The 14,704-nt window shown below is 41.3% G+C and overlaps 1 protein-coding gene across 1 annotated transcript in view; it reads right to left on the bottom strand.

Moving 5' to 3' along the window:
* Positions 1 to 8,256: 8,256 nt before the first annotated feature.
* The window catches only part of LOC125109744 (LON peptidase N-terminal domain and RING finger protein 2-like), a 40,706-nt gene continuing 34,258 nt past the window's right edge, over positions 8,257 to 14,704 (bottom strand). Inside the window, exons 10-12 of the mRNA XM_047746902.1 lie at positions 13,498 to 13,660; positions 10,854 to 11,003; positions 8,257 to 8,917 (exon numbers count right to left, since the gene is read on the bottom strand). Of these exons, the coding sequence (XP_047602858.1) occupies positions 8,723 to 8,917; positions 10,854 to 11,003; positions 13,498 to 13,660 (508 nt within the window). The 3' untranslated portion in view covers positions 8,257 to 8,722. The remainder of the gene's footprint in view (positions 8,918 to 10,853; positions 11,004 to 13,497; positions 13,661 to 14,704) is intronic.

The raw sequence follows: 14,704 nt of genomic DNA on the forward strand, positions 1-14,704 counted from the left end.
TCCAATAGCCAAAGGAATCGAGAAAGATGTATAAAGTTGGCAGCATTATATTTATGATTTCAAACATTATAAAGTTACAATAATTAAAATAGTGTCACACTGGCATAAACAGTCATGTAGACTAGTACAATAGAACAGACAGCACCAAAATAAACCCATGCAGAGATGGTCAAGTAACCTTGACAAGGGTGCCAAGAAAACAAACAGAATGGGAAAAAGATAGCCTCTTCAATAAATGAGGTTGGGAAAACTGGATATCCACATACAAAAGAACGAAACTGGATAGCTATCTTATACCCATGAAAATTGATTCAAAATGGATTAAAGACTTAAATGCAAGATCTGAAAGCATAAATCTCCTAGAAGAAAATGAAGAGAAGGAATGATTTCTTTTTGGATAAGATGCCCAAAGCACAGGCAAGGAAAGCTAAAATAAACAAGTAGGACCACATCAAACTAAAGTGCTTCTGTACAGCAAAGAAATAATTAATAAATTGAAAAGACAACCTATAGAATGGGGAAAAATATTTGTAAACCATACAGGAAATTAAATGAACTCACATAAGGAATAAAATTAGTATTTCAAAGAAATACCTGCACTCCCATGTTCACTGTAGCATATTTGCAATAGCCAAAATATGGAAACGACCTAAATGGATGAATGGATAAAGAAATTCTGATACACACACACACACGCACACACACACACACACACACACACAATGGAGTATTATTCTGTCTTAAAGAAGGAAATTTTATCATTTGTGACAACAGGGATGAATTATGCTAAGTAAAATAAGTCAGACAAAGAAAGACAAATACTGTACGGTATCATTAAATATGGAATCTTTAAAAAAACTGATTTGATAGATATAAGGAATGGAATGGTGTTTGCTAGGGACTGGGGAGAGAGGGAAATGGGAGGATGTAGGTCAAAGGGTACAAACTTACAGTTATAAAAGTTCCTAGGATTTAATATATAGCACAGAGACTAGTTAATTATATAGTATTATGTTCTTGAAAGTGACTGAAAGTAAGTATTCTCATCACACCCACACTATGCAAAGTGACAGATGTGTTAATTATCTCAATGTACATGTATATCAAATCATCATGTTGTACACTTTGAATGTATGTAATTATATTTATCCATTTTTAATAAAGCTGGAAAAAATGTTCTAATTGTACTTTCCTCTATTTAAAGGGGAGTATGTGCTCAGACAGCTAACAGAAACATGAAAAGATGCTCAACATCACTCATCGTCAGGGAAATACAAACCCAAACCACAAAGAGATAGCATCTCAACCTGTCAGGATGGCTAAAATTAACAACACAAGAAACAATAGGTGTTGATGAGGATGCAGAGAAAGAGAGCCCTCGTGCTCTGTTGGTGGGAATGCAAACTGGTACAGCCACTCTGGAGAACAGTATGGAGGTTTCTCAAAATGTTAAAAATAGAGTTTCCCTACAATCCAGCAATTGCACTACTGGGTATTTACCCAAAGGATACAAAAATACAGATTCAAAGGTGGGTACATGCACCCCAATGCTTATAGCAGCATTATCTATAGTAGCCAAACTATGGAGAGAGCCCAAATGTCCACTGACTGATGAATGGATAAAAAATATTTTGTGTGTGGGGCACCTGGGTGGCTCACTGGGTTAAAGCCTCTGCCTTCCGCTCAGGTCATGATCCCAGGGGCCTGGGATCGAGCCCTGCATTGGGCTCTCTGCTCAGCAGGGAGCCTGCTTCCCTTTCTCTCTCTCTGCCTGCCTCTCTGTGTACTTGTGATCTGTCAAATGAATAAATAAAATCTTAAAAAAAAATTTTTGTGTGTGTATATATGTATATGTATATGTGTGTATGTATGTGTATTTGTACACACACCACACACACAATGGAATATTACTCAGCCATCAGAAAGAATGAAATCTTGCCATTTGCAATGACACAGATGAAACTACGTGTATTATGCTACGTGAAATAAGTCACTCAGAGAAAGACAAATCATATGATTTCACTCATATATGGAATGTAAGAATGAAAACAGATGAATATATGGGAAGGAGTAAAAGAAAAGAGAGAGGGGAAACAAGCCATAAGAAACTCTTAATGACAGGGGCGCCTGGGTGGCTCACTGGGTGAAAGCCTCTGCCTTCGGCTCAGGTCATGATCCCAGGGTCCTGGGATCGAGCTCTGCATCGGGCTCTCTGCTCATCAGGAAGCCTGCTTCCCCCTCTCTCTCTGCCTGCCTCTCTGCCTCCTTGTGATCTCTGTCTGTCAGATAAATAACCTTTAAAAAAAAAAGAAACTCTTAATGATAAAGAACAAACTGAAGGGTGATAGAGGGAGGTGGGTGGGGGATAGGTTAAATGGGTGATGGGTATTGAGGAGGGCAATTGTTGTGATGAGCACTGGGTATTGTACGTAAGTGGTGAATCACTGGATTCTACTCCAAAAACCAATATTATACAGTATGTTAACTACCTCAAATTTAAATTAAAAAAATTAAAGGGGGATATGTGTTGCCTTTGTGTATATTAGAAACTCCTTACGTGTTAGTCTGTTTAACAAGGTTTCTCATTCTCTATAAATTTTTCTATCTTGCCCCCATCCCACAGGGGCTAAAGGCCAGATTGAGGGCACATACTTTCTTGGGACCCATTAATCACAGATATTCCCATAGGCCAGGCAGCTGCTCAACTGATAAGGGACCCAAGTGAACCTGAACCAAAAATCAAAAACAAAAACTCTGCCAGGTGTAGCTATTCACTGTTCTACTGACTGTTGCTCTTACTACTGCTGGTCTGGTTGCTTTCATTGGTTTGCAAACACCTCAAGTAAAATACTGTTTCAAGCAAACATAGCAAACATTGAGACCCACATCAACCTGAGTGGGTACCCACTTAAAATGAATACCCCAAGTCCCACACCCCAGACAACATCACTCTGGCCCAGAAGCTCACTGTTCAGAGGACATTTCCCAGATCATGAGCTTGCCAACTGGAGACAACTCTGCTTTGGACACTAGAACTTATGCCCATAGCCTGCCTTTGCTAAGCCACAAATTGGACACAGGGCATTTTTGCTTCTCTTCCTCCAATTTAGGGATTCTATTTCATTTCTGAGCTTGCTGCCTGTTTAGCACATTACCCTGGTATATTCCTTGCTCTCTGCCAAAACACATACCCCTATACTCCCATGCTTAAAGTGAAAACTGGAGATTACTATCTATACTATTCAAAAACTGAATGTTGATTATTATTTCCTCCAGGAAGCACTTTGCCTTCTCTCAGTCAACCCCTCAAGTCTCTGGGACAGGACCACTCACTCACTCTCCATTGCCTTCTCCTGCTGCCTTCTCCAGCTTTCCACCAGAACCTCCTATCCTGTGTCTCAAATCGTAACACTCCTTTCCCTTGGTTACACGCACTTACCACTTAATTGTTAATGTGTTTACTAAGAGCATAAGAGCATAACTGTTGGACCTGCTGTCTTGACTCGAGAAATAGATCAAGATATTATTATCACACTCATACTTTTCATACACTTTACAACTCTGCTAAGACAGCATTGAAGACTGCCACCCACCCCCCCACCCCTGCCGCACGACTCCAGATCTATGATCTTGGCTAATGCATATAAATGGAAACCTTAGTTATGGACCGGCCTTAAGGACTCCTTACACCCGCCCCCCGTGCTGCTCCTTTGAACTCTCATAATAAAACACTTTGGAGGACATTAGGGGAAGGAAGGGAAAACTGAAGTGGGGAAAATCAGAGCAGAAGACAAACTATGAAAGACTATGGACTCCAGGAAACAATCTGAGGGTTTCAGAGGGGAGAAGGGTAGGGGGGTGGGTTAACCCAGTGATGGGTATTAAGGAGGGCACCTGTTGCAATGAGCACTGGGTGTTATAACACAAATAGTGAATCATGGAACACTACATCAAAAATGAATGAAGTACTATATGGTGACTAACGCCACATTAAAAAACAAACAAACGCTTTCTGTGCTGTTCAAGGTAATGTATGACTTACTCTTTAATATCTCCATTATCATCACTCCAAAGTTTCCTTAATATGTTGCTAATCAGAGGACAATCAAAAAAAAAAAAAAAAAAAGGCCTCACCAGTTGGTAGGACTGCCCCGTACAGGCTGACCAGTCAGAGGCAGCAAAAGGTCCAGAAGGAAGCATACCTTTCATATGAGAACCAATCAATCCAGAGCCCACGCTCTGAGCCCCTCCTTTGTTTGGCTCTTACAGTCCAGGAGAAAAGAGTCGTTGGCCTTAATCACCCAGAGCTCAATACCAAAGGAACAGATCCTGCCCTTCTAGCCCAGAACCCACCACCACCATCCAAACTAGACAATCCCAAGCTGTTTGCCTTGCCCTGCCTGGTATTTCCCACTGAAACACAATAAAGGCTCTCACCCTTACTCCTGCTTCTGCTTTCTGGCTCTGGTGCTTCCCCATGTGGCCCTGAGTGCATGCCTCTCATTTCTAGTAGAAATACGAGTAACAATAAATTTTTCTTCCAACGGCATGGACTTCTCCGCATTGTCACCCAGCCAACTTTAGAAATTAAGTCTTGGGCACAAATCAGAGCTATGTCCTCAACTGGTCTATCTACAGTGGTGGCTCATGAATTTCTTCAATAGCTTATGCTACGGCAATATTCTAATACTCAATATGCTAATATTCACCTAAAAGCAGATCCACTACTAAAAGCTACTTGATGGGATTCAGCAGACTTGGTAATTTTTTTTTAGCAGTTGAGCGGCCAAAGTTAAGGTGAAGTTAAGGCCAGGAGTTGCAAAGGTGGAAACACCTCCTATGAGTCAGAAGACAATGGCTCAGAACAAAGCATTAGCCCCAGTAGGGACGAGGTGATACTGGGCAACAGTCAGGGTTCAATTTTTCCCATATGGCTGGCACAGCTGTCTACTCATTCAGATTTAGCTTCCCTGGTTTTTTAGTTTTGATGAACCACAGAATCAGTACAGGGTCTTCTCCTTGGGGCAGAGCTACAGAAAAAGAGCTTTCTGCAAGCTGTGCCTGCTATTCATGCTGAGAACTGGAGATGGGGACCTCCCTACCCTATTCTGTGGGGGGTATTTAGGAAAAATAAAACCTCATGCCTTAAGCAAACAAAACTCACCCACATTTATTTTCCCTCCTAATGCTCTTTCTTCTTCATATCTATCACATTATTTTATAGATAACATCTAAATTTTAGAGTGGTATCTATCAAAGTAATTTAACATTAAAGGAGAAAGGAAGAAGAAACAGATGAGTACTTGCTAAAAGCAACTTAAAAATCATAATGACTTCTATGTAATACAGTTAGTCCAGGCAACAGACTATTTTGATTATAACAACTACTAATTTTCAAATAATTTTAGGACAAAGTGATACTCGTAGTTCATGGTAATGCTACCATCTATAATTTTGCTCCCTTGATGATTCAAAAGTCCTATAGTAAGACTTGATATATGTTAATAATTGAGATACAACTTATGAAACAGTTTTGGTGCTTTTTGGTTCGGGAGGTAAGAGGGGTGATGTTTAAGAGAAGAAAGGACACCTTTGTGGTTATAAAAGAGGACAGCACTCCAGAAGTTGGCACATGAATTGGTTATGAACCACTTACATGGTTGCATGGATAAATCTTAAAAATTTTTTAAAAAGTTTTCTAACTTTCAATTTTGAAGATGAAGACACATAGGGAATGTGATACCCTAAAAATCTCATGAGTTTCCAAAATACTGCCGGTCAGGATATCACAGTTGTATTCCAGAGACACAGGCAGGGATGGAATTATGAGTCAAGCCACTGAGGAGAGTGAAATGGAAAAACACCTAACAGAGTGTACAGAATGTACTTCAAGTAATATACTTAAAGACGAAAAATTACTCCCCCACACTGTTATTATCACTCTCTAAGTAGATTTTGTTTTTATTCTGATGTAACTAGACCATTAGGGTTGGAACATTTTCAGTAAAATTAAACTTGAATGTTCTGACACTGAATGAGACCTTTTCTCAGAAATGTTGGAAATGACATCTTCACGATAGAAAAGAGCTGTGGGGGCGGCAGGGGGATCTGTTCTACTGCTTTAGCTAAATTTGTAGCAAATCTGTAAGCAAACTGGAGTTTAGGTTTCCTTAAGTTTGTAAAAGGAAGCTTCCCTCAATAATATAACTTGAGATATTATTTCCCTGGTCCACCTTCCTGATAAAGAATGTCATCTAAGGGGCACCCGGGGTGCCTCAGACGTTAAGTGTCTGCCTTCAGGTTCAGGTGATGATCTGGGGTCCTGGATTGAGTCCCATGTCAAGCTCCCTGCTCAGCGGGAGTCTGATTCTCCCTCTCCCTCCCTGAACCTTCCCCGTCCCCCGACTAGGGCCTTTTGAGTGTGTGCTCTCTAATAAATAAATAAAATCTTCAAAAAAAAAAAGAAAAAGAACCATTTAAGTTGCTCAGGAAGTGCCCATCAGCTGCTCTGCTCTAAGCAGAGGTGAGATGCTGGACAGAGCATGACGTAGTCACAGTCCATTCCCTTGGGTGTCAAAAGACAAAGACAACAGAAACTTTTGTTCTATCTACATCATTACTGCAAACAGGCTTTTACACAGGAACACTCAGAACAAGCTGACAACTCAGAAAGAGGCAAACAGAATCAGGAAGATATAAGTTAGTGGTTCTGGTCAGAGACCTGGGCCAGTGATTGACATCTCCAGAGTAAGGTTGAGAAAGCAACAGAATCTGACGCATACAGGACAAGCACTGGTACTCGAGCACAGACACTTAAATTAGGAAGGCTCCTGGGGAAACTGATCACACGGTGGTTATTTTACACACTCTTCAGTTGGAAACAGCAATGATACGTTTTAAGGTAGGAAAGAATTCTTCAGAAGAAAAAGAAGGAGATGAATGATCATGAACCATTCATTTATTAACCATTCCAAGAAAGGTCCTCTGGAATACTAGACACAGTTTTGCTTTCTTTTAGATGATCAGGCTAAGATACAATGCCTAAGAAGGTTGGACTACTATCATGAACACATAATCAATAAAATATTTTAGAAATCACTTGACCAAATTGCCTTTAAAACATTTTTCAAGATGAGATTTGAGATTCACAGCAAGTAGGCACTAGAAACATCTGATTGGAAGTACTTTCACATTTCTCTTTATGATTAGTTACATAAGAGGTAATATTTTCTCACTCCCATAATGAAACTGACCTTTAGCTACTGAAAACTCCTACAATTACAGTGAAACACGATCATAAGGTCTTTCTAATAAATGCTGATGGACTTGATAAACAACCAACTTTTCACACTGTGAAAATATTGTTAAAACTCAAGTATCATACACCTTGAATGAATAAAGCAAAACTTACAGCTGTGATTTATTCCCTGGGTCTGGTTCTCATCATCTTTCTGTTAAGAATATCCATATCATACACCAAGAAGCCAACTCAATGCACAAGCTGGTTAGGCCAGTAAGAACTATTCAGTATTTCAGGTTCAAATGTTTATCCCAATTAATACTACCAACTTGCATCAGAGGTTAAAGTTGTCATATATTGTTCTTTAATAGATAACACCAGGTCTGATCACTTCTAAAACTTCTTTTTAAAAGACACAAAGACAAGTTTTAGGTTGAGGATGGAGGAAAAATTTGCTGAATCTTTACATCCTATTCCTACCTCCCACTTCTTGCATATTGTCCTGGTGTGTTTTCCTGGAATAGATGCCCATTCCATAGCAGGTTTTCACATCTTCATATATGAGTGGATGGATGGTGAACTCAAATGACTGATGGGCCTAATTTCCAATGCAAATCCTAGTAGCAAGAGGGACAATTTCCTAAATGCTTAGTACCCACCAAATTAATGAGACAGGGTTATGCTTTCAAGGAATTTTGCGCTAGTTTGGTTGTATGTTTGACACCCCAATGCACGTACAGTTTTAGCTAATTTTTGCTCACTCTTTCTTGAGTGTGTAGGGATATATATCTTCAGGTCAACTACACTGGTTCTCAGATTTTTCTCTATCCAAGGTACACCTTTGTGTATTCTGACGTTCATTTGATTACAACATACAACGCACAGCATCTGAACTACCGCAGGACACAAAACGCAGTTCTATCTGGCAGCCACTACTTCTTGGGTGACGACTCATTTGGGGCTCCTGCACAGGACCACAGTTTTGATTCCTCAACTTCACAGCAACTTCACAACGACACACAAAGCCTAAGCGGATTTTCAGTTAGCCTGTGCTCTGAGAAATATGCTTCCAGATAAAAATGTGGTTTCCCCCTTTCTGTCTAGCCACCAAAGCATGCTGTTTCCATTTGGTGCAGCAAGACACCATACCGGGGGGGGGGTCCTTTTTTCTTGCAAAACCACCTGTGGTGTTCCCTGCTGTCGGCGAACTATACCCTGAGCGAATGCTTCAGAGAGATTCTCTTAGGTTCTTTTCCAACCATGGGGTCCATTCAAACTTCAGGCTAACCTTGCACAGAGTCAGGTTCCACGAGGCACAGACTTTTAAGATTTGAGAAGGAGTCAATGTTTGTTAAGTGTTCCATTTTGTAACCCTATCAACAAGCATTTTACAGAGCATGATGAATGCGACGCTACTCTCTATGCCTAGCGGCTCCACACAAAAGTACAAGTGCTTCCAGAAACCTTGACAGAGAGAGATAATCAATTATTTCTCTCCCTGCTATTAACCAGCTCCTGCCGACTGTTCATCTTACGCGTGATGATGACTAATATGCGCCGAATGGCAAGCAGACGCTCTTTCAGGGAGATCATGCCAAGAATAGCCAGCTGAGCCTTGCGTTCCAGTGGCAACACTGCCAGGATCCACCAGGACCACGCAGGACCGCTAGGGTTACTCTGCAGAAGAAACGAAAGCAAAAACGAAATTATCACCTAAAATACAAGTCTCCTCCCTCCCCAATACTGTCCTTTTGTTCCACCAACAAGGCAGGAGCCAGAATTAAATGCCACCTTACTTTAGGTCAATTTCCCATCCATTGAGCCCTTGACATAGAAAAGTACTTTCCTGTTACACATTTTTAATGTGGAAGAACTCTCAAAATAAAGCGCTTGCAAAGAGAAGCAACTTCCATGGGGAAATTCCACAAATTAATTGCTTCTGTTCTCTCAAAGCTCTAGTTGGGAGTATACACCACTCAGACAAGGGGACCATAATTTTTACTCTATTTCCAGTATTCTGTGTTATTGTTTTTTAAGTTTTAAATACATCAGAGAAAATTCTATATTAGGAAGGCTAAAGATATGTGTACAAGTTTGATTATTATAATAAAATTTATAATAAAGCTTTTAGTAGCTATGTGATGAATGTGCAGACATAGATGAAAATCTACATAGTAGTTATTGTTAATTATATATAGGGGAATCACCATGAATTAACTGTATAAGAATAATTATGCTACTGATAGCATTTACTTCACATACCCAAGTACACATTTCTCGATTCAGCTCTAAGTAAAGCTGGTCAAACAGTTTTTCTCAGTAATTCTGGCATTAAGAGCCAAGATGTCCAGGCCTCCCCGCTTCCTGTCCTGGCTTCTCCCCCAATCCTACCCCAAATGTATACAGACATATACAGAATCCCTACTGGGAACTGAGAGGGTGGATGCCAGTGTTAACTTATCTTAGGGGGAGGAAGATTCTACTGAAAGATCAGGATTATTACATTTGAGACAATTTTTGGCTTACAGGAGGATGCTCCTGAGTTTTGGAAAAGACATAGGTTGGGCCGGGGGAGAGAAATCCTCAAGAGATAGAAAAAGAACATAAAAATGGATGGGAGGGGCGCCTGGGTGGCTCAGTGGGTTAAAGCCTCTGCCTTTGGCTCAGGTCGTGGTCCCAGGGTCCTGGGACCCACATCGGGCTCTCTGCTCAGCAGGGAGCCTGCTTCCTCCTCTCTCTCTCTCTCTGCCTGCCTCTCTGCCTACTTGTGATCTCTATCCGTCAGGTAAATAAATAAAATCTTTTAAAAAAAAAATGGATGGGAAAGATACAAAGGACAGTTCGTCTTCCCCCAAACCTGCTGAGAGCTGGTCCTCCAGCCCTGTTCTCTCTGCAAGATGGGTGAGCACATACAGTGGAAGGAACTCCATACTCTCAGCCACAAGCCCAAGCCATCCTTGCCTGGCTCTGTCACTCAGAGGAGGGGGAGAGGATTCCTTTGCACTTAGAACTGCTTCACAGCCTGAAGCCAGGCATTGCTTGAAGAGCCAGGTTCCCAGAAAGCTCCACACTTGTGGAGTACCAGAGAAAGCCAGGCTGGATAGAAGGCAGGAACACTTCTAATTTAACAAGAGTTAGATTTTCTCTTCATTTATTCAACACCTGTTTACAGACACAAGGCAATCTTATGGGCAAAACACAGAGGGTTCAGCCAGTATACAAGGCTTACTACTCTCTAAATCGTAATGATCTAAACAGCTGACTTAAATGATTTAAGCAGCTGATTTAAATGGGGAGAAGAAATAAAACAGCTGGATTAAATAGTTGGAGAGAATAGAAGTACTAAAGCTGACAGCCAATCAGAATAAATTCTTTTTTGATAGAAAACAAATTACCTTTATGCAGTATTACTCAGAAAGCATTGACTGTTTTGCTTCAAAGGCACATGCTACTATACTAGGTGCTTCTTCGTTCTATTGATAAATGAATTGGTTCGTAAGTGATCATGATGGAGTATATTGCATAGTACTGCCTAACTTTCCTTCAGAATAATATGTCTTAGCACATTACAGCAGCAAATAATAGCATTATAAAAGAAATAAGGAGACCATACCTGAGGCTCAGCTTCCCTGTCTGGCATTAACCCAAAATGGCTTAAAATTTGTTCTTTCATGTGATCCTGAAGTGAAGTAAACCAGGAAACTGACTGTTGATAAACTGAATCATGAAGGCTGGTAAGTTCTTCATAGGCTGGACCTTCCACCTGATCAAGGGAAAAGGGCCACAAAATTTCAACAGTTCATTATTACACAGTGACATCTGCAGCAATTTGCTAAGTGGATTTGTGGTATTTATTTCTTAGATAACTAATTAGTGTTTATAAACCTATTATAGGCTCAACATACAAATCTGTACTTTTCTTATACAATGAAGATCTATCTGCCTTGTCTATCTATAACATTCTGATTTTTCCCTTAACAATATAAACATATCCCATGTTGTGATGAGCAATTTTCAATGGCTACATGCAATCCTACATTGGAAAATTTACTCCACCATCCAGATAAAATATATTTAAAAATAACACAGCAATATAAATATTTAAGCAAAGGTAGGAAGGGGGGCTGTTTTATTTTTGTTGGTGGTGGTGAGAAAAGGGGCCACCATTCCCTCAGGACAGTCTCCCAGAAATAGAATTGCTAAGTCAAAGAATGAGACATTTAAAATATTGTATTCCATATCACCAAACTACATTCCAAAAGACATGTTACAGCAATCACACATTCCCTTCAATTAGCCTTACGCAGCAGTAGGCCCTGATGCTCTAGATTTACCATGCTTTGCTTCTGGGTGCCTACCTCACTGCCAAGTCATTCATTTTAAGTATGCCCCAGTCCTACTCAGAAACACCTAAGTGGGAAAAGCACTGGGCTGGGGACCAGGGAACCCAGGTGTGTTCTGGCTTCATTGCTCATTCTCTTAAGCCAGTCACACAGCCTCCTGAGGGTAGGGTTTTTTTCATCTACAAAATGGGAATTCACCATTCAGGTCCTCTCTGGTTATAAAATACCACTATCTCTGAAAACTAGGATAAACTGAGGAATTAGATTATAATGCATACAACCATTCTCATTCTGACTTACACAAATTAAATATTCATATGTAGAAGGGGATTTTCTTTTTTTTTTAAACCACAAAAATTATTTCATGTTGTCGCTATGTAAGCAACCATTTTAAAAACATATACCACCAAAATTGCCATTCACAACAACAGTCAGCAAACCCTCTCAGATTTATTACTGGGGCAGCAGAGCAGAGGGACCCCGAGAACAATCACACTCAGTCACATCCTTTAAACCCCACTCCCTGGTCCTGTGATGTTAGGGTTGACTCATTGTGCTTGGCCCCTGCACTGTGAGGTCCTGTCCTCAGGATGACCAGAACCAGCACCAGGAAAAGGGACAGTGCTGGTGCTGGGGGTGTGGCTCTCCTCATGGACCTTATGAATGTACATCACTGTCCCCAAAGTGACAGACTCTCACCTTCCATGTTTCTAAATGTGAACCAAAGAATTCAAAATAGGCATAGAATAATTCCAAGGATTTCCTCTTTCTAGATGGTTATAATGCTTTTTCTTGCAGGATAATTTACATACAGAAAAATGCGTTGTTCTTAATGGTTGGCTCAGAGTACTGTCAGCTGTATGCACCAGTGGGATCACAATCCTCAAAGGACAGGGGACATTTCCATCACCCTCAATGGTCCTCCACCCTTAGCCAGTCTCTGCCCTCTAACACCAGAGACAAGGGATGCCTCATCTTGGAAGTATATAAATGGACCCACACAGCATGTGTGGTTGTGTGTCTGGCTTCCCTGGCTTAGCGTCACACTGAGAGACGTGTTTGTTGAGAGGCCTAGGAGATTCTTTCACATTGTTCTGTGGGTGGTCAGTTCCTTGGTTTTTATTGCCAAGTAGTTCTCCATTATAGAAATGGACTACAGTTTGTTTATCCATTCTTTTCCTGATGAGTCTCTGCACTATTTCTTGGTTTTGGCCATAAATGATAAGATGGCTAGGGACATTTTTTTACCTATCTTTCTGAGAATCCCTTCAAAACATTTTGTTAATCTGTCAAAATATGGGTTCTGATATTTCTATTAGACATACTAATATTTCTCAAGGGATAAGAGATCTAAACCTTTTACACTGAACTTTAGAAGGCATTTTTAAGCATTGTTTTTATATCATATCTCATTCTGAACTAACACCAGGATCCAGAACAGGGATGGACTACTACTCACAAGTCAAATCCTGTTCACTGCGTATGTCTATGTAAACAGCGTTGTCTTGGAAACCAGTGACACCAACTCATTTCCAGACTGTCTACAGCTGCTTCTGTGCTGCAACGACAGAGCTGAGTCGTTGCCACAGAGACTGCTTGACCTGGAAGGTCTCTGGTATTGACTGTACGGGCCTCTGTGGGAAAGGTCTGCCAACTCCTGAGCCAGAACACCGAGATAACAAACCACAAAGGCATTTCACAATGTGCAGCAGTAAGGTAATTTTTCTGAGGAGGACACGTGTCCACCAGCTCCAAATCAGGTGAAAATCCACTGAGGTAATAAATAACTGAAGTGCTGCTGAATTAGGGAAGGTATAAGTAATATTATCTGTAAAAATCTGACCAAGTTTTTCCACATGCACAGGAAAACAAGGTGACTGACCTCTGAACACACAGCTGTTAAAGCAACCTCACCTTTTCATCTTCGAGATACTCGATGTCAGCTGTGTTATAGCCATCTCTGTGACGGTGGCTTAGAACTCTGAACCGACTAATCCCAATGGCATCCACAACCGAACTCCCATCAGGAAATGTTCTGACATCCTTAATCTCCAGCATGCAGCCATACTCCGAAATTCTGACAGGACAGTTGAGAGAATAACCATGATTTATAAACGAAGAAGATCCAAACAAAACAAATGGGTGTCTCTACATGGGACCAGCAAGCTTATTTTCTCTAAGAGACACCTGCAGACGATTCCTTCTGTTAAATGCAAAACATACAGGTGTACAAGGGCTGCATGGGGTTGGCTGGAGGGAAAAGGGCCCTTGTGCCACCGTCTTTCAAACAGGCTAGTGCTTTGGAAGGACCCGAGAGTAGAGAGAGAATCCTCGTGCCCTTGGTCAGGGCACCGTCAAGGGGTACAGAGAGCACAAGTTATGTCTGGGGGCCCCCGTGTCCCTCACAGATTCTGCTCCCTCCCCCCGCATTTTCCAATGTTGCTGGCCAGCCCTGTCCTCCCCAACAAACCACTATGCAAAGTCATCTACAGTCACTGCCTTCATCTCCTGCTCCCTCCATACCCCTCCATTCCACTGAAATGACCCCAATGGAAATCACACATGACTCTGGCATGAGCCTGCTGATCTGTCACTGACCCAACACCCTCTGCTGCTCTCTGGTGCCCTCCCTGACCAGTGTAGCCCTTCACAGCTTTCCTCCGTCCTCCACATGTCTCTCATTCACAGGGCCCGCTCAGGGTGGCATCCTCACTCCAAAGCTGTCCCGTGTGATCTTAACCACTCTCACTCTTTTAACTCTTGCTCTAACTTCCTAAGGACACTAATTGAACCCACTTCCTGTCAAGCACTATATGGAGCAGTTTATAATATGTTCTCATTCGAGCCTCACAAAAGCAGGAAGGTTAAAACCAAACAACGTATATAAGGCCACAGTAAGATTTAGACCTGAGATCTGAACCCAACGCTATGTGATTCGAAATTACATGAACAACTTCATCACATACCTTCAAGCTAACGATGAGTGATGGGTCCAGCTATACGGCTGGACACCTCTTCTTGGATCTCTCCTAAAACTATCTCCTCTTGCTTATCTAACGGGCTGTGGCATGGATGGAGGTGCCCTGAAGATCCCCTTCAAGGGAGTACTTCCCAGCCATCA

This window comes from Lutra lutra, chromosome 9, assembly GCF_902655055.1.
Source record: "Lutra lutra chromosome 9, mLutLut1.2, whole genome shotgun sequence".
Taxonomy (NCBI): domain Eukaryota; kingdom Metazoa; phylum Chordata; class Mammalia; order Carnivora; family Mustelidae; genus Lutra; species Lutra lutra.